The sequence below is a fragment of the Phycodurus eques genome, chromosome 13, assembly GCF_024500275.1.
Source record: "Phycodurus eques isolate BA_2022a chromosome 13, UOR_Pequ_1.1, whole genome shotgun sequence".
In the NCBI taxonomy this organism is placed as follows: Eukaryota; Metazoa; Chordata; class Actinopteri; order Syngnathiformes; family Syngnathidae; genus Phycodurus; species Phycodurus eques.
The window spans coordinates 13,248,841-13,267,627 of NC_084537.1; the positions used below are offsets into that span (position 1 = coordinate 13,248,841).

General features: G+C 41.6%; 1 protein-coding gene across 1 annotated transcript in view; it reads right to left on the reverse strand.

Annotated features, from left to right (window-relative positions):
* epha4b (eph receptor A4b) overlaps nucleotides 1-18,787 on the reverse strand; it is a 123,278-nt gene that overhangs the window by 86,958 nt on the left and 17,533 nt on the right. Inside the window, exons 2-5 of the mRNA XM_061695319.1 lie at nucleotides 17,878-17,942; nucleotides 9,724-9,924; nucleotides 7,667-7,774; nucleotides 5,068-5,419 (exon numbers count right to left, since the gene is read on the reverse strand). Coding sequence (XP_061551303.1) covers nucleotides 5,068-5,419; nucleotides 7,667-7,774; nucleotides 9,724-9,924; nucleotides 17,878-17,942 — 726 coding nt within the window. The remainder of the gene's footprint in view (nucleotides 1-5,067; nucleotides 5,420-7,666; nucleotides 7,775-9,723; nucleotides 9,925-17,877; nucleotides 17,943-18,787) is intronic.

The following is an 18,787-nucleotide window of genomic DNA, read 5'->3' on the forward strand; positions in this document are numbered from 1 at the left end:
AATGACATTTTTGGCTGCGCACCTTTGCAAATACCATTTGCAATTGATAGCAAATATTTGTGTTGGTATTAGTTGGTATTATTATGTGATATAGACAAAAAGGAAACTCAAGGTTTTCCAATACATCTGTTGAAGTGCACTCAATTATGTTGAGAACTGTATTATAATTAGCTATAATTTAGGGGAGAAAACATGTATATGTGCAGATAAATTATGCCTATGAGTCAATATCACCATAAGGTGCCTTTGAGATTTCCCAATTACACCCCCCAAAAAGTTACGTTTCTGTTTCTATGTACTGTGTACTGTTTAACAAATGTATTTGAATTTCTGAAAGCTTTTTATATCACTTGATATTTCACTATGACAGTGTGGACATGTTAAGCTTGGCAACATCCAACTACAGACATAATATGATGAAAATTAATTAAGTGTAAATATCATGCAAGTATGTATGGGACGTGCCGAAATCATGTACATCCTATGGGGACATTTTTTTTTATAAATGAAGGAAGCACATTTTAAGAGACTTATCATTTTAATAGTATGTGTGAAAATCTTAGAACTTAGAACCACTTAGAACTAGACCTCAGAATTTATTCTGCTACATTTCCATGATGACTCAGTGATTCTAATGAGGACACCAACGGCACTTTATAGTGATATCGACCCTTTCACAAAGAGAGTAATGCATGAAAGTAATGTTTTGATTGACACTGTCAGAGGGGTAATGATAATGTTTTGATTAGTCTGAACTACATATACAATTCGAATGGCACACACCACTGAGGTCAAACAATACTGATTTGGATCAAAGTTAAAATAAAAGTGCCATTATTTGCCTAGTCGTGCTCCCATACAATTAGCTGACCCAAATTAATTACGGGAGGCTGTAGTCGTCCAAAAATTTTATTTCACAAGATTTGACACCATCCTGCTAACACACACAATCAATCAAAACTGAGGCTTATTATTCTTGCTTTTTGCAATCTCTTCAATTTGGATCTCATTAGATTGTGCAGGTGGTCATAATGTTTTGGATGTTGATTCCATGTGCAAAATACAATGTCCAAACACCTACTCAGTCTTTGCTAAGACTGAGTAGGTGGTGAAGGAAAGCCTGCAGCCGATATACTTCTAATCATCACAAGGGAACTGAAATTGTTGGGCAAGTACCCGTTGATTGTTTCTAGAATAATCACCACATAAGCAAATATGCTTTCACTTGAACTCGAACTAAAAAGCATTTATGGGCAACAACGAAAGCCTGTTGACCAATAATCCACTCCCCATAAGTTATTATAGAACACAAGGGTCATATGATTCCTGCTCTATGACCTTAGTCTATCAATGAGACTCCCTCATTGTTGTGACAACAACATACACACCCACACACATATACACAAGTGCACTATTATTAAGTTGAAGCCAGCTTGTTAAAGGTGGAAGGTCGCTTGTTATATTCTCTGCAGTCTACTAAAACATGGCAAGTAAGCCTATGAGGTCATAGGGATCATACAGGTCAACTGCTTTGCTACATCGCTCCGCCGTTAGAGACACCACAAAGGCAAAACGATTGGGACTTCATTCAATCTTAGATGGACTAGAACTTTTCACGATTAGTTTTTCTTCTTTCCAAGAGCTAATCTTATTCTATGTTTTCAACTTTGTGGAAACAATTTCGGGAAGTATTAACCATTTTCCAGTATTAACCAGGGCACAAAGGCAATTGGAGGAGTCTCTCTGAACCTAAACCTCAGCACCGACTCCCCTTCCATCATCCACATCAGTTACCTAAGACCTCACAAATGTTTTTCTGGATGAATAAACAACAAATGCACATACATCTTTGCTCATAAGTTTAAATACCCTGGCAAAATTTGTGAAACACTAGCAGGTTTGGCCAAAATATGACTGATGACTGAACAGGGACCATCTTATTATTGTCTTTATCGCTATGCTTTACTTAATTATTGTGCTGTACTGGAATGCCTTACATTTACTTACTTATTTAATTTGAATAATATTAAAAATAAAATTATTTTCTTTAAATATTTGTACACACTTCGGCACGGTGAAAGACTGGTTAGCACATCTCCCTCACAGTTCTGGAGACCGGGGTTCAAATCCCGCCCCCCCCTGTGTGGAGTTTGCATGTTCTCCCCATGCCTGGGTGGGTTTTCTCTGGGCACTCCGGTTTCCTCTCACATCCCAAAAACATGCGTGGTAGGTTGATTGTGGACTTAAATTGCCCTTAGTTGTAAATGTGAGTGTTTGTTTGTTTGTTTGTTTCTATGTGCCCTGCGATTGGCTACCGACCGGTTCAGGGTGTACCCAGCCTCCCGCCCGAAGATAGCTGGGATAGGCTCCAGCAGCCCGTGACGGTAGTGAGGATAAGCGGAAGAGAAAATGGATGGATGGATGGATGGATGGATAATTGTACACACATCCGACAAATTTTGCCAGGGCATGTAAACCTATGAGCATAACTGTACCTTGTAGAACATCTTCCGAGAAGAGTGGAAGTTGTTGTTGCTGCACGGGGTACATTTTTTCCCCATTTTCCTGTGGATTCATCAGTCGGAAGACATCTTCCCTACCTTCAGAGAGCCTCATTTCAAATAACTTGGTCGAGATCTATGGCCTTTTTTCCCTTCTTTTTCAGGACTCAGTGATAGAGTAGTGACAGTCTCTTGCCAGACACACTTTACTGTAGGTCAGTGAAGTGTTTCAAAACCTTTTTGGAGCCAAGGCCCATATTTTACTTGAGAAAAATCACCCAGCACACCACCAAACACAAATGTCATAGTACTAACAGTAAAGTACTACTATATAATGAAATAATGATGATATCTCAATTTACTGACAAATTCACTTACTCAGTGTGAAATCCAGGCCTGTTTAATTGAACACAAAACTATTATTCTATTATTCTTATCCTCAACTAATGGAAGAGCCTTGAATTGTTTTGCCTGCGACTGTATGTCGCTGTCATAGATAGATGACCCAATACACATTATTTTTAGTAAATAAATAATTCCATCCTTCCATTTTCCTGCGCTTACCCGACGTCAGGTCGCGGGCGCAGCAGCCTCAGCAAGGAAGCCCAGACGTCCCTCTCCCCAGCCACTTCCTCCAGCTCTTCTGAGGGGATCACGAGGAGTTCCCAGGCCAGTCGAGAGACGTAGTCTCTCCAGCGTGTCGTGGGTCGTCCGCGGGGTCTCCGCGGGGTCTCCTCCCGGTGGGACGTGCCCGGAACACCTCATCAGGGAGGCATCCGGGAGGCATCCTAATCAGATGCTCGAGCCACCTCATCTCGCTCCTCTCAATGCGGAGCTTCTCACCCTATCTCTAAGGGAGAGGAGGAAACTCATTCCGGCCGCTTGTATCCGGGATCCTGTTCTTTCGGTCACGACCCACAGCTCATGACCATATATGAGGGTAGGAGCGTAGATCGACCGGTAAATCGAGAGCTTCGCTTTTCGGCTTAGCTCCTTCTTCACCACAACGGACCGATACACTGCAGACGCTGCACGGATCCGCCTATCAATCTTCCATTCCATTCTTCCCTCACTCGTGAACAAGACCCCAAGATATTTGAACTCCTCCACTTGGGGCAGCATCTCATCCCCGACCCGGAGAGGGCACTCCGCCCTTTTCCGACTGAGAATCATGGTCTCAGATTTGGAGGTGCTGATTCTCATCCCAGCCGCTTCACACTTGGGTGTGAACCGCTTCAGTGAGAGTTGGAGATCACGGCCCAATGAAGCCAAAAGAACCACACCATCTCCAGGAAGCAGAGATGCAATACTGAGGCCACCAAACTGGACACCCTCTAGGCCTCAGCTGTGCCTCGAAATTCTGTCCATAAAAGTTATAAACTGAGTCGGTGACAAAGGGTTAACCTTCTCTGACCAATTACATAAGTGGTATTGGAGCATTTATTATATATTATTTTATATATATATATATATATATATATATATATATAGAGAGAGAGAGAGAGAGAGAGAGAGAGAGAGAGAGAGAGAGAGAGAGAGAGAGAGAGAGAGAGAGAGAGAGAGAGAGAGTTGATCTCTAATGCCACAATGGTTTGGAATCACTGGGTTAGTGAAATAGTGGCCATTAAAAGGGGGAAAAAAGTAGCGCAACTGACTGTATGCGAGAGGCGGCCTAGCCGTAAACGCTGTCGTAAAGTTGAACAGACCTAAGCTGCGTAGGTCATAAATAGACGACTGCCTGTAGAGTGTACATTGTAACATCGGGAAAGGGTCCGGCACAGAGTAAGAAATTAAATCCCTCAACTTGGTCGTCAAAAAACAAGCAACAGACAGACGTGAAGCTCAACTGCGATTGAGATCCAGCCAGCATTCCGACACAATCTGTGCACATTACTAGTGTGCAGGCTGCATTGTACAGCTTGTACTTATTCGCTTGTCTCTAAGGCCCCACTGCCAAGGTGTCTTGGCGGCCGCTTCGCCAAAACAACTGAGATTGCACTATGTGCTCAGATTGCAAGTTTGCGAGGATAAATATCGATGGTTTTGTTTTTCTTTCCTGGAGGAAAGTGAGCCTGTGGGGACACGGTGAGAAGGCGTCTATCTAATAGAGCTTGCTCTCCCAAATACATGCAGGCAGAGCAGGCACACAAACACGGCGCACATTGCACATGCCATCTGTGGAGTTTTACGACTCAATAACCGTCTTCCTCAGGCATACCTTTTCCTCTTTCAACACAAACACAGACACACATACATACATAACAATAAACACTTTCTCAAACACATTCACTGTGCTCTACTCAGCTCAGCAGGGAAAATTAGATATTCAAGAGGGACAAAGACAAACAGAAACTCTTAAATAGAGGAGAAGATGCCTCAAAGCAACTCTTACAGTTCTGTGCAAGATCTGTCTGTGTTGAGGGAGGCTTTTCGAAGGGACCGCACTCTCAAAATCGCACAAATATGCACACAAATTGCACTGCTTACCAAAATGCACCACCATTCCATCCTGTCACAATAGAGAGCCAGAACACATACACATTTCAGACACAAACAGTCCACTCACATTGGCAGATGTCCTTGTTCTCCTCGAAGCCCGGTTTACACACACACCTCCCGATAGGAACCAGCCAGCCTCCGTCTGCGCTGCAGTACATTTTTGGAGCCTCAAACTCCTCTGAGGCATTCACACATGCTCCGTGCACCTCGACCAGGGCTGTGTCTCCCCCTGTTATCGTGTCAGGGAACTGGGCCAAATTAAGCACAGTGAGTGGACACTTCTTGTAGAAGACCCTGACCGAAACCAGAGCGATGCAAGCGCCCAGGTCCTGGAAGGCCAGGTAGAAGCCTTTTTTACTTAGGTTGCTGATGTCGCGCATTTCTGTATTTAGCTTCATCACACGGTCGCCAACATCCACCTATGGAAAGGAAATATTGTATTATTAGAAAAACACTACTATACAGTACATCTCATTTCGCAAGCAAATATACAAGAGAAGAACATCTTGACATCAGTAGGGGTTGAAATGACTAGTTGCGGCGTTGACTTCACTTCGCAATGGTAATTATATCTTGAAATAAATTAATTGCCAATCATGTGTTTTGGCTTTAACAACATGGACGCCCCGCTGAATTCGACAGGTGGTCAGTCAGTGCAGCATACTAAGTAGAGCCACATGCGTGGAAATATTTGAAAAATTAGACAAATAGCTTGGTCACTTGCAAAATAGGCAAGTCCATCCTTAAATGTAACAAAAGCACAAGTACGATGATGAACGGCCATCTAAAAAGGCATCCACTAACACTAGCTGACGAAAAGGCCTAAATCCTCATGTCATCCATCAAGCAAATTCACCAAACACCCTCTTGTAGTAGTGAAATGACACAATATACTGTAGCATCAGATGACAAAACAAACGACCGGTGGTCGATCAATAACCTCTTTATTGTTAAAATGAAAGGTTAATGTCGTCAACAACTCGTATGTAGCTCAAGCCTTCATCCCGCAAACACACAGCAAGCTCTTCTTCCTCCTTCCAGTCGCCCCGACCACCTATTAACCTATCTAATCACAAATAACACACAGACACTTCATGGTCTCACAGACAGTTGGACTTGATAAAACTCTTGCAACAATCCACAAAATATATATATATGTATATATATTCAGGTGTCACTGATGGTGTAGTGGTGCACTCGCCTGACTTTGGTGCGGGCAGCGTGGGATCAGTTCCCACTCAGTGACGGTGTGAATGTGAATGTGAGTGCGAATGGTTTGTCCGTGTCTATATGTGCCCTGTGACTGACTGGCGACCAGTTCAGGGTGTAGTCCGCCTTTCGCCCGAAGTCAGCTGGGATAGGCTCCAGCGCCCCGCGACCCTAACCAGGATAAGCTGTGTTGACAATGGATGGATGGATATATATTCATTCATTTATCTTACGTTTCGCTTATATATATACTGCGATTGGCTGGCAACCAGTTCAGTGTATACAAACACACAAACACAAACACACACACACACACACTTATATAAACTGATTGTAAATGTATTTGAGCACTTTAAAAATAGAAAGCATTCATTGTATTGTAGGCAGCACGGTGGATGACTGGTTAGCACGTCGGATGACTGGTTAGCACGTCTGCCTCACAGTTCTGAGGACCTGGGTTCAAATCCGGCCTCACCTGTGTGGAGTTTGCATTTTATCCCCGTGCCTGTGTGGGTTTTCTCCAGGTACTTCGGTTTCCTCCCACATCCCAAAAACATGCATGGTAGGTTAATTGAAAACTCTAAATTGCCCATAGGTGTGAATGTGAGTACGAGTGGTTGTCTGTCTATATGTGCCCTGCGATTGGCTGGCGACCAGTTCAGGGTGTACCCTGCCTCTCACCAAAAGTCAGCTGGGATATTCTCCAGCACGCCGCGACCCTAGTGAGGATAAGCGGTTCAGAAAATGGATGGATGGAAGTGTATTGAAAAAAAAATCTGGATGTGAGCTGTGGCCAACAGCAGCTTCTGCATGAGTGTGCTCACTGTGTTTTACTGTTTTCCCATAGTTCAAAACAATCTTCAACTTTCTGACATGTGAGGGCATTACAGTAACTAAGTCTATGTAAACACCCATAAAAGTGAAGGCTAAAAACTGTATACCTTCATGAAATACCGTGGATTTCCTTGGGCAGACTGATAGAATCTGCGCTATAGCGGGGGTGTGAACAATAATTATAATAATGCATTCGATTTATATAGCGCTTTTCCTAGAACGTCCTTCACTCCAGAGTCACACTTGATGGTGGTAAGTTAATTGTGTAACCACAGCTGCCCTGGAGCAGTCTGACAGAAGTGTGGCTGCCATTCTGCGCCTACGGCCCCTCCGACCACCACCAAACATCCAACCGCATGCATACATGGACAATGTGTGTTAAGTGTCTTGCCCAGGGACGCATCGATATGCGCTCGGGCAGGGATACGAACCGACGACCCTCCAGTTGCAGGGTGTACACTTGACCTCACCCAAAATGGAACACAATGTAGCTAGGGAACACTGTATTGTTAAATACAGGGTCAGTAAATTGCTTTCTGAATTAATATATTTTTTAGTGGGGTTTTTCCCCAAGTGCTGTATTTTTGATTTATTTGTTTGTGTGCGCGTATGTATGTCCATACCTGCGTGAAGCTTTCATCTGCAGCAATAGTATCGATCTTGACATACTGACTTTCCTTGATGAACCACAGGTTGGCGTTGTTCGACTCATAGTAGTACATGTTGAATGTCTGCAAAACAAACCGCCTACATCAACTTCTACACATGTAGTACTGTACATTTTGAGAACACTTGGGCACACACCAGTCCACCCAATGTGAAATTTTAACAAGCTCGCCGCCCTCTCTTCTCAAGTCAGTCCATCTGTCTCGATAACCAGTCACACACTATCTGCAGTTCTTTGAAAAGGCTGCTCTGTGCAATCTCATATCATCTCTCCACTACTCATTCGAGAGATGTTATGTCAGTGACTGAGTGCAGGAGACATACAAATTGGAGTGAAGTGAATACAGATGAACAGTAAAATCACAGATATAACTGAATGGGGGCCTGTGAAAAAATATATACCGGTATCAGGAATTAAAATATACAAGGAGCTCCAGAAAGAGTCTCTGGAACATTGTTTCTTACGTTTTTGGAATTGAAAAGATAAAGAGGGAAATAATATTGAAAAATGCCTTTTTTTTTTTTCAAACGTTTTTTTTAATAATTTTTTTTTTACTGCTGCAGTAAGCACTGAACTAATTTACTCTACTCAATATCCTCAAAATTAAGTACATCTGCATGATCAAATGCATGAAGCTCCAGGAAAAAAAATCTAAACAAATTAGCCGTGTTGACGTGTGGTTGCAGTTGGCTCGAAAATTGTGCTGCATGTTAGCTTACAATTTTACCCCTATAATGCAGTTCAATAAGGTCACTAATGTTAGATATCACTGCGACAAAAATCGACTAACAATGTCATAAACCTATTAATTTAATATTGCCAACTTATAGTGAGCAAAAATATAAAGGTTTTTGGTTTTGCTCCCATTTTTCATGACCCTAACTAAAAAAAATCAAAACCAAAAGTGTTGCGTTTATATTTTTGTTTAGTGTAGGTTCAGGAACAAGCCTGTTCATTAACAAATCTGTTGAGGAACAAGATTTTCCACTAAAACTTGACTCTGTTCACAAACAGTCACAGCATCCAAGTGGAACGCTCAGCTGTGCTTTCGCTCGCAGACCGCAAACATCGTTCGCCATGCGTCACCTAGTTCAAATGATGGTGCTATTAGGAAACTGAATAATATTATTACTGTTGAAGGACATAATAGCTATGCATGAGAATGGTGTTCATGTTTCTCATCTCACTACGCAGTTTGGTTTGGCGAAATCTATCATCTGTACTATTTTTAAGAACAGAGAGGCAATGAAGGTAGCTGATGTGGCTAAAGGAGTGACAAAAAGCCTCAAATTCTAAAAGTAGAAAACTTATTTTTGGTGTGGATGAATGGAAAAAGAAATTGTTGGTGGTGGTGTTTGTCTGGTTATAATATCGGAAAAGGCTAATTTTCACGTGCTTATTTTTGTCATTTCTCCTGAGTTGTGATTTTTTTCTTTACAGTGGTACCTTGACTTACGAGTTGAATTTGTTCCGTAACAGAGCTTGTAACTCAATTTACTTGTATATCAAATGAATCTTCCTCATTGAAAATAATTTAAATGCCACAAATACATTCCAGACCGCCAAAGACCACCCAATGCATTTTTTTAACTGAATAATATGTAAATATAAAAACATTTTAAAATAGAAACAATTGAACGTGCATCAGCAACTATCACTTTCCTTTTTTTTTTTCGACTGCACTCAAGCAACGGCTCTTAACTTGTAAAACGTAATTTGGGGCACTTGTTGTTAACTAAACCCATAAAACAAGGTCAACACAATTTGGTTCTGGTACGGATTCATTCTACTTCCAGTAATTCAAATGGGAAAAAAATTATTTGTTTGTGAACCGAGGTTTGACTGTATTGATATTTTGTCCCACCCCGATCAAAACCTTATCATTATGGTATTTGTAAATGCAAAACACTTGATGGAGCTCTTGTATTGGAACACATTAGATTGTGCAATTGTTGTAGCCAGTGATAAGTTCACATGTATGTTGCTTGTGTGTGTAAGTGAGTTGACACAAACCTCTTTGCAGGTACCGGGGACGCCGGGCAGGCTGTTGCAGTCGCGCAGGGTAAATTTGATCTCGATGTAAACGCGCTGCGCTCCTTCCCGGCTGATGTGGCGCGTCCGCAGCCAGTTGTTCTGATTAGCCTGCATGACATTACAAACCTGGTACGTCCTCATCGGGGTGTTCCGCTCATCCATCACGCTGATCTCCTCCCACTGAACGTAAGAGACATTGTAAAGTCGGATTACCGTGTTGTGCTTGGGCACAACTTGATGTCATTTTTATTATTTTACAGTAAAAGCATGGAAAGAGGCCAAATGAGTGCTGTCTATCATGGCATGGATGTTGAAAAGGGTAGGAAGAGGTAAAAAAGAAACGGGAAGTGGAATGAAACAGGAAATACTTGAGGTAAGTGGAGGAAAGAAAGCCTCTTTTTTGAAAGACATAGCAAGCAGCACACATTTACTTGACAGCATCAACGCACAGCTGCGAGATGGTCTTATTTCATGGCTCAGTCCATGGATAAACGAGATATCAGTCCTCAAAGTTGTTTTTTGGAGAACTGGGTTCACGTTCAATCAAGTGCAGCGCAGCACAACCTACAAGTTCTGTTTTGAAGTCTGACTGATTATGAGTGATGAGCTGTGTCAGGATGACTGAAGGACTGTCTTGTGTGTGTGCTGCACATGTGCAAGTAGGAAGCGCATTGTTCTCGAGTGAAGGTGCTTACGGGCGAAGGATTATGGGAGTGCGTGTGTGTGTGTGTATAGGTAAGACAGAGAGCAACTTTGTCTCCCATCATTTTCTGCCATCTGTTTCCACTTGTGACGAAGGCAGTAATTGAGACCACTTCTCGCATGAGCAGGAAAACATTTCAATCTACACACACACAAACACACGCATGCACACACACGTTCAGTCGGCATGCACAGAAAGAGCATTTCTATTCCTTAAAGACAAGAAAAATAAACCAATGTGGTTTCAGTGTTAAAGGATATCTGATCCATTGAAGGGGAAACCAACTGGACACACACACACACACTTACACATACACATGAGGTGGAAGAAATGTTTGTGGGCCGTGAGGAGACCACCATATTTGTTCTGCACTCCTGTCATCATCCTGATCCTCTAGCTCCACAGTTATGATGATGATGATGATGATATATCACCAAATAACCATGGAAATGTGCAGTGCAACATCACATGAATTTAGTAGAAAGTCATACGAATCTTTAACACTGTATTACATCCTTAAGTGTCCAGCTGTTCCACCGGCGTGACACACACCTCTAGATACATTTCTTTTCATGGAAACATTTTATTTTTGCCTGAATTTTAAAACAGCAGAAGTTAGTGGGTTCAAGTTTGGCATTATTATTTTCATAAAATGTATTTATTATAATTAAAAATAACATAGCCTCCTTAAGCACCTCAAATATGACAAGCATATTTTACTAATGATTTTGATTAATGTTGTATCTTTGTACTGATGATAACGTGTTGTGTAACACATGCTAATTACAAGCAAAAAAAGTAAGACTTGTTTTAATTTTTTTTAAATACAAAAAAACACAGTACTTTCGTGTGAAGTCAAACAAAATCATCGTAATAGTATTGTATAGTGTATTATATAATTATACTGCTATTTTTTGTAAGAAAGTATTACATCAGTAAACTGGTATTTTTGGACTATTTACCTACTATAAATGATTTACAGTATAAAAACCTACTAAATTGTCAAGAAAGGAAAAAAAGTAAACAAACTGATTACAAATACTAAAAAAGAAGCCTTTCAAGCATCTCCCCCAAAATGTGCCCTTTTTATACTAATGATGTATACGGTACTTAAAAGTTACTGTTAGTGTGAATTCTATTAAATTCTATTAACATATGTAATTGTACATTTACTTTCTACTATAGTAATTACATAGAATAAATTATTTTGTGAATGAAAACCTACTACTGCATAGTGACAAATAAAGGGAAAAAAAAGATCATGAACAAACTGAACACACTAAAATACAAGCTTTTTCAGACTTAAGTACTTACTAAAAACTTCCTTTTTTTTGTATAAAATGCTCACAGACAGATCAAATGTCCACCTGTCATGCCGTACTGCTCTGAAATCAAGGGGAAAGTAGATTGCTGCTTTCGGTAAAGACACAACGAGGCGAGGGGAAATAAAAGAAAAGCCATTCTAGTAACAACCTTAAAGACACAAAACGGAACTCTCTGCTTCTGGAAGTTAATGTGATGTGACGTTCCGACAATGCGGCAATAAAATCCTTGACGCCATTCACCTCGGTTTTGAGCACCAAAACAGATAAAGACAGGCATTCTCACGCAGACTTCCTCACACTCAGCTGCTTTTAATCACCACCGAGATGTCTAGTGTGTATGAATTGGAGCACAACCAGCTCTCTCTGGATCTTCTCCCAACTTTAACCAGAGAAACAGAGGCAAGGGAGGAGACCGTGTGTGTGAGAGAGGAAAAAAAAGATTGTTGAAGCTACTGCAGCCAACTGAAAACCAGTAAAAGCTCAGCCCATTGCCCTCAAAGGGTTCATCATCGGATTCCTGACAGACAACGTAGCTACGAAACGTCTGCGAGCCCTTCTGATCAAATGCACTCGATCCAATTAGAAGTGCAAAACTAAAGACTGGTGGGACGGGGGGGAAAGCGAGCAGGGAATAAATGTTGGTAAATTACGGGCGCGCTTGGCAGCTAAATAGACCCATCTGTGCAGCACTGAGACCAGTCGGACATCACAGGACGGACACACACACATGCACACAACACTCCCCCGGGAGTAGTGATTAAAGCATTTATGGGAATAGCCATTGAGGGATAAAGAGGGCTTTATAATGTCTGTGTTTATTTCTTTGTAGGCAGAGTTTGGAGTGGCCGGATTACTGCCACTTCCAAACGAGCAACTTATTTCCCCAGTTGGCACGTCTGTTCATCATCACTATTTTGCCAGTTGCGGAGCACAGGTGTATTTACGAACATGAACGCAACCTGCGCTCCTCTCATTGCATGGCTGATGATACACTTGTCGCTTCAGAGAGAGAGGGGGGGGGAAAAAATGTACAACTGGGAAAATAGTGGTGCCTTGAGATAAGAGTGATTAAACTTTTTTTTTTCAAGATAAGAGCCTCTGTCCAGTCAAGATTTTGCTTTGACTTGTCAAAGTAAACTTGAGATAACAGTATGAACTCAAATCACCTCACTTCACAATAAGCAGCAGTTCAGCAAATAGTGAACAATTCCTCAAAAAAAGAGTCTTCAAGCTGTTTAATGCCAGTGCCAGTTGAAGTTTACTGTCAAACTAAACATAAAAAGAGAATTCCCCGGTTTGTATTTAAAACAACCTTATAGCTTTGCCTTATGAGAGTCCGTTTAGCTTTATGCTAACATATGATGGAAAACGCCATTGACATGCTAACAGCATTGATAGTCGCTGTTTTAGGACACTTTAAGCAACGCATATTTTAACACAAACAGTGGAGCAACAAATGTAGACAGATAATATCATAATACTAAGGTATATATGCTTTATTCTCTATGGAAAATGACAAATATTAAAGTATCTTGCTGAGTCACAGTAGTACTAGCAGTAGGCCTACTATTCTTCTTTGTTTGTGCCTGCATGACTCTATTATACTGCCTTCCGGAGGCCAAACATACAGAAGGAGCAGCACAATGAATTGAATTGTAGCATGTAATCATAATGCACAAACTCCACACATTCTTTTCAATTATGTTAATACTCTACGTTTTTATAAAGTGCAGTATTGTAAAGTGCTACTTTTCCTTATTAAAAACATGAACACCAAAATGATTGTTTTTGAACGGATTCATGGCATTTCCATTCATTTCAGAGGCAACAGATGATTTGAGATTCAACCGTGGTCACGGAACAAATTAAACTTGTACACTATCTCAAGGCACCACTGTATTTTGGATAGTTTGTGAGTTCTCGCCAACTCACACACACAGAGTTGAAATGCGGGTTCAGCCTGAACGCTAATTGACGTTTAGAAAAAATATAAATAAAATATAACTCTCCCAGCTTGCTGAGCCCTCACCCAACGCAGCCAATCAGCACAGAGCTCTCTTGATTGCTTTGAAGTCAAGCAGAGATCTCAGATCGGGGTCGAAGTTCAGCCATTCACTGGCTTACCATAATATCCCTGGTGCTGCAATCATCTGATGTGTACACCTACGAGCACATAATTGGTTCCCAAAGTTTGGGAAAAGCTCTGGCTTAGTTTAGGGATACCAAATTAGAACGGGGTGAAGAGCCTCAGGCGGTGGGGAGATGTTATGGGGCCCCTCATTTTCAAACATCATTATGACATATCTGTTTTGTGTCCCTTACGACGCGCACCCCCGCCGACCCGCACGGTGACAGAAGTGGGTCGCTCCGCTCCGTCTCGACCACGTCCGGCCCCGCACGGCTCGGATTAAAATTGACCTGCGGGGCCAAGTGTGGTTTTCGGACTAATTCAGGTAGACAGTGGTCTCAGATTGGTTGGGATTGGCTCTCGCTGAAACCAATCTCGAGGTTTTAAAGAGTCGAAGGTCAACTTGATAATACCCATTATATGAAACACAAGACGTTTGTGCAACCACACCGTCTTCCCTCTGTTCTCAGCCACTTTCTTATATTTTGACATTTACTGAATGTTTCCACAAACAAGCCACTAATACAGTAAATAGAGATACAGATGGACATGCGTCCGTAATCAGTGGAAATATTTATATATTTTTTTTATGGATTTCAAAACAGGACAAGATAATGTATTACTACAAAACCACAGGCCTGTTTCCGAAGTCTGAATTGGTTTGTGTTGTAATCTGTCGATTTATAGAGTACAATAAGCAAAGTAAAAAAAAAGAAAGAAAGAAAGAAAGAAAAAAATTGCAACTTCATGGTGAGAGAGGAACTGTGCAATCATTATATGGAACATGATTGTATTAAATCATGGAAATAGTAGGAGATTGTGGCAGCACGATGATCTTGTGGTTAGCACATCTGTAGGGGTGCAGCTATCAAATATTTTTAGAATCGATAATTCTACCAATTAGCCCATTGATTTTTATTTTTTTATTTTTATTTTTTTTGTCCTATTCGGCTGTTAGGTCAAGCAGAAAGTAGGATCTGTGTCCCTTTTATGCTGGAACAAATTTACTGTGTCACAGTGAAGTTTTTAAGCTGCCACTGTGGTTTCTTCGTATTATAATGGATATTTATTGAATCAATGAGTCGAACAGAACAATGTTTCTAGAGGGGAGTGAGAAAAGAAGACAAGAAAAGACAAAGCACTAACTGTAAACAAGAAGAGGAAAGTAAATCATTATATATCTAGAACAATGGCATATTAGATATGAGTGTTGTATGAGGCAGTAGTGCTGAACCCTGTGAGGGAAGGACAGGACAAGATAGGACAAGACAAGGACAGGAGAGGAATCAAGCAGGACAAGGGTCGTGAACCCGGCTGTACAACTGAAGTGTGGTGGGAGTGGCTATGTAAATTATAAAAGTCTATCGGAGAGTGTGAGTGAGGGCATACCCAAACAATTTGCTTATTCATTAGTTATTTGTCGCAATAAGTGAGCGGCCCCACACCCAGCGAAAAAGTCCCAGGGGTGTGTGCCTGCGGAAACATGCAAATGAATTGACACTGTTTCGCATGCACAATGACTGACAGAAGTGTCCTGTAATTGCTGTGCCTGTACCGCGGCGGCTCAGGACCCCACCCAGGAGTCCACCCAAGAACAGCCTTGGCGAACGGGACACGTCCCACACCGAGGGACCCAAGGCGGTCCACCGGCACCACCGAGGCGCCCCAACAACCGTCCGTAGGGACCCAATACCACCCGCCCATTGATTCATAAAAATAGATTTTGTGTGTGTGTGTGTGTGGTGCAGCTATGATTGCTGTCCACTTGGGGTCACCATCCTCACGGCCACACTATAAGTACTGTATCTGTGTCTTTGAGGTGGGACCAGGCCCGGTGAGTGACATGGGAGTCAACGAATAAGAGTGTAGAGTTGGTTGATGTGAACTCAAGTTAACGACTGGGTGTTAATTAGCTAACCGTAACCAGTCTGCGGTTTAAATGCCTGGGTGTCAGTTGTGGCTGTCATGCATGAATGTGCATATTACGTGTTTATTTTGTTACGGTTTGCTGAATCTAGTGATTGAAAGTGGCACTGGTAGCTGTGTCTATCCTTGAGGGGCTACGACAATACATTCTAATTAGCAGTGCAAGGCTGTATTAAATTAGCTAACATACATTCCTTGTGTAGCCAATCGGAGACATGCTGTCACGGTATGGTCATTAGTTCTGCTTTGCAGTAGACACCTTGCAGTCTTTAAGTGCGAAATGATCCCAAACTTTGGACATTCTCTGATTGTTGCGTACGCTTTCCTCGTTGCAACTTATTTCTACATGGAATGGAGCGTGATTCTACAGTGACATTAGCCCGTTGTGGAAAAGTGATCACTGTGAAGCTTTGAGGCAGAGATTATACTTCACCTTTTCTTTTGTATACGAATTATTAAATTTATCATTTCAGCCCCACAGTTTTGACGTTCTGACTGAATCTCGGCAATGGCCTTCCTAAGTGGAATAACAATCGAAGAAGACACTAAATTGTCCAAAGGTGTGAATGTGAGTATGAACGGTTGTTTGTCTAAATGTGCTCTCTGATTGGCTGGGGACCAGTCCAGGGTGGACCCGTCCTTTTGCCCAAATTCATGGAAGAAGCGCCAGCTCACACTTGCCTCACTAGACTCAGTCCTACTAACTAAGTGAATATTATTATATTTTATCAGAGTTTCAAAGCTGTTAGGTCATCATATTTATATAGCATTCATAAATGAAGAACACATATTGTTGTTATTTCCTTAAACCTGCTGATCCTCTTTCCGGGGAAAAAAAACATGATTTGCATTGTATGGCAAAACATAAATGACAAGTAAATTATAGAGGCATCCACACAATGTAGCTTTATAAAATGTTCCAAGGCAAGACAAATAAGAAGCAACAACTCTGTTTATGTAAGAGTAAAGGTACAGATCTCGAAAAACAGACTACCAGTTTCAACCACTTACGTAATTTCCTCTCTATATCCACTCAGGGGGGTGATGCCTAATCCTTTCTTAAAAGATAGTTGATTTTAAAAAAAGATGGATTTCACTCTCCAGTCAGTAATTTGTAATTGTAAAGTAAGAACAAAGGTGCCTTTCAGGAAGCCAATGTAAACCAAATCATATTGTCAATACAAATAACCTGTGTAGTGTGTGCTCTTACTTGTTCATAATGAGTCACAGACGGAACACATTACTTTCTTCTATGAGAACCTCATTGAGAGAAAACATACACAAACATAAACTATATGGCCACACAATCAATGCATTTCAAGCGCATGAACCCGATACCCCGGGTTGCTTGAGAAAACAAGTTCTCTAAGCTCCGCTCACTTCAGCTGCCTCTTTGCTGCTCGCAACCATGAAACCGTGTGTGGCATCCTGCAATTCAAGCCGCCCGTGCTGAATAGCGATGCGGAAGTTGGAATCGAGTAGAATCTAATCAGTGCCATTCAACGGCTTCTCTGCTTGCGTGAAGTACAAACTCGTTCTTATTTCTATATAGAATCCACGACATCATTCGTTCTCTCGAGGCTTCCTCTCACTTCTCCCCGATGTGAGGTGACGGCGCTCCGGACTCGCCTTTTGCCTTTACCTGCAAAAGGAGCATTATGCAACCCTTTCGTGCGCACATATATATGCATGCAAACAGCAACACACATCTACATTTTTGCTTACATAAGAATATTTACCCCTCCCACCCATCTCTTTACTCTTGTCCTAAAAAAAAAAAGAATGGTGGCTCCAGCGCACAGTTTTCAGCGCAGCGGAAATAATTTGTAAATTCCCCCTGAAGACTCCTGATTTAGCAAGGAGAGCTCAAGAACTCAGTGCTCTCTCCAAACACGCACTGCACTGCGGCGGTTGCTAAGTCCCGTCTTCTTCATTCCCTTAAAATAAAACATGACGTGCATAACTTATACATGTGGTGGAGGCATGAAGAAAGGGTGATGTTTGTTTGTGAGAGCATATGCGAGTGTGTGATGTGTGCTGTGCGTACTCACCCCTTCATTAGGATAAGCCTCCCAGCCCAGGTCGGCCAAGGCTGACATGGAGTCCAGCAACGTAACTGCAAGAGAGAAAACAAACATGTGAAGCCATTCTTTCAAGATGTTTGCATATCCTTGGATGCACCAGCTCAGTGTTTCATGGACGGGTTTTCACGCGTCTGGAAGGCTTTTGTTGTGTTGGGAAACAGTTGAGGTAGAGCTTTTGTAGAATTTCAATGTTGCGTTCAGTGTGGTGGGCCTTGCAGCTGCTGGTGGTTTTAACGGGGACAGAAAGTCACTCAGCGAGACTGAAAGTGGCTCAGGATGCCGAGAGTTGGAGTTTAAACACTGAAGTGATGCTCTTTCCAATATCAACCACAACCAGTGGAACACGGCTGCAGCAACTTTGTAATTTAGATGGAGTATAAGCTTTTTTCATAATTCACACTTGAGTGAAGCTCTATAAACTTTGTACAAGATGTTGGAGTGTGTCTGTGGGATTTTTCTTTATCCATGCATCCAGAAAAGCACATGTGGTCACTGATTTATATATATATATATATATATATATATATATATATATATATATATATATATACAGATCAAGACTGACTGGTTTTCTGAACCCCCCGCCCCCACAACCCTCCGACCATCCTTTAAAGTAACACTGGTCACGCACACAGTATAATAAAAAACATATAACAATCCATGAGTATGTGTAATCAGTCCTCTACTCATACTTCCCATTGCTACACGTACAGTAGTGCCTTGAGACACAAGTTTAATCCATTCCGTCATCATGCTCATAACTCAAAATACTTGAATCGCAGATCATATTTTCCCATTAAAGAGAATTGAACTACCATTTATCCGTTTCAGCCCTATGTAATATACTGCAATAGCACTGTATAATATTGTACTTTAT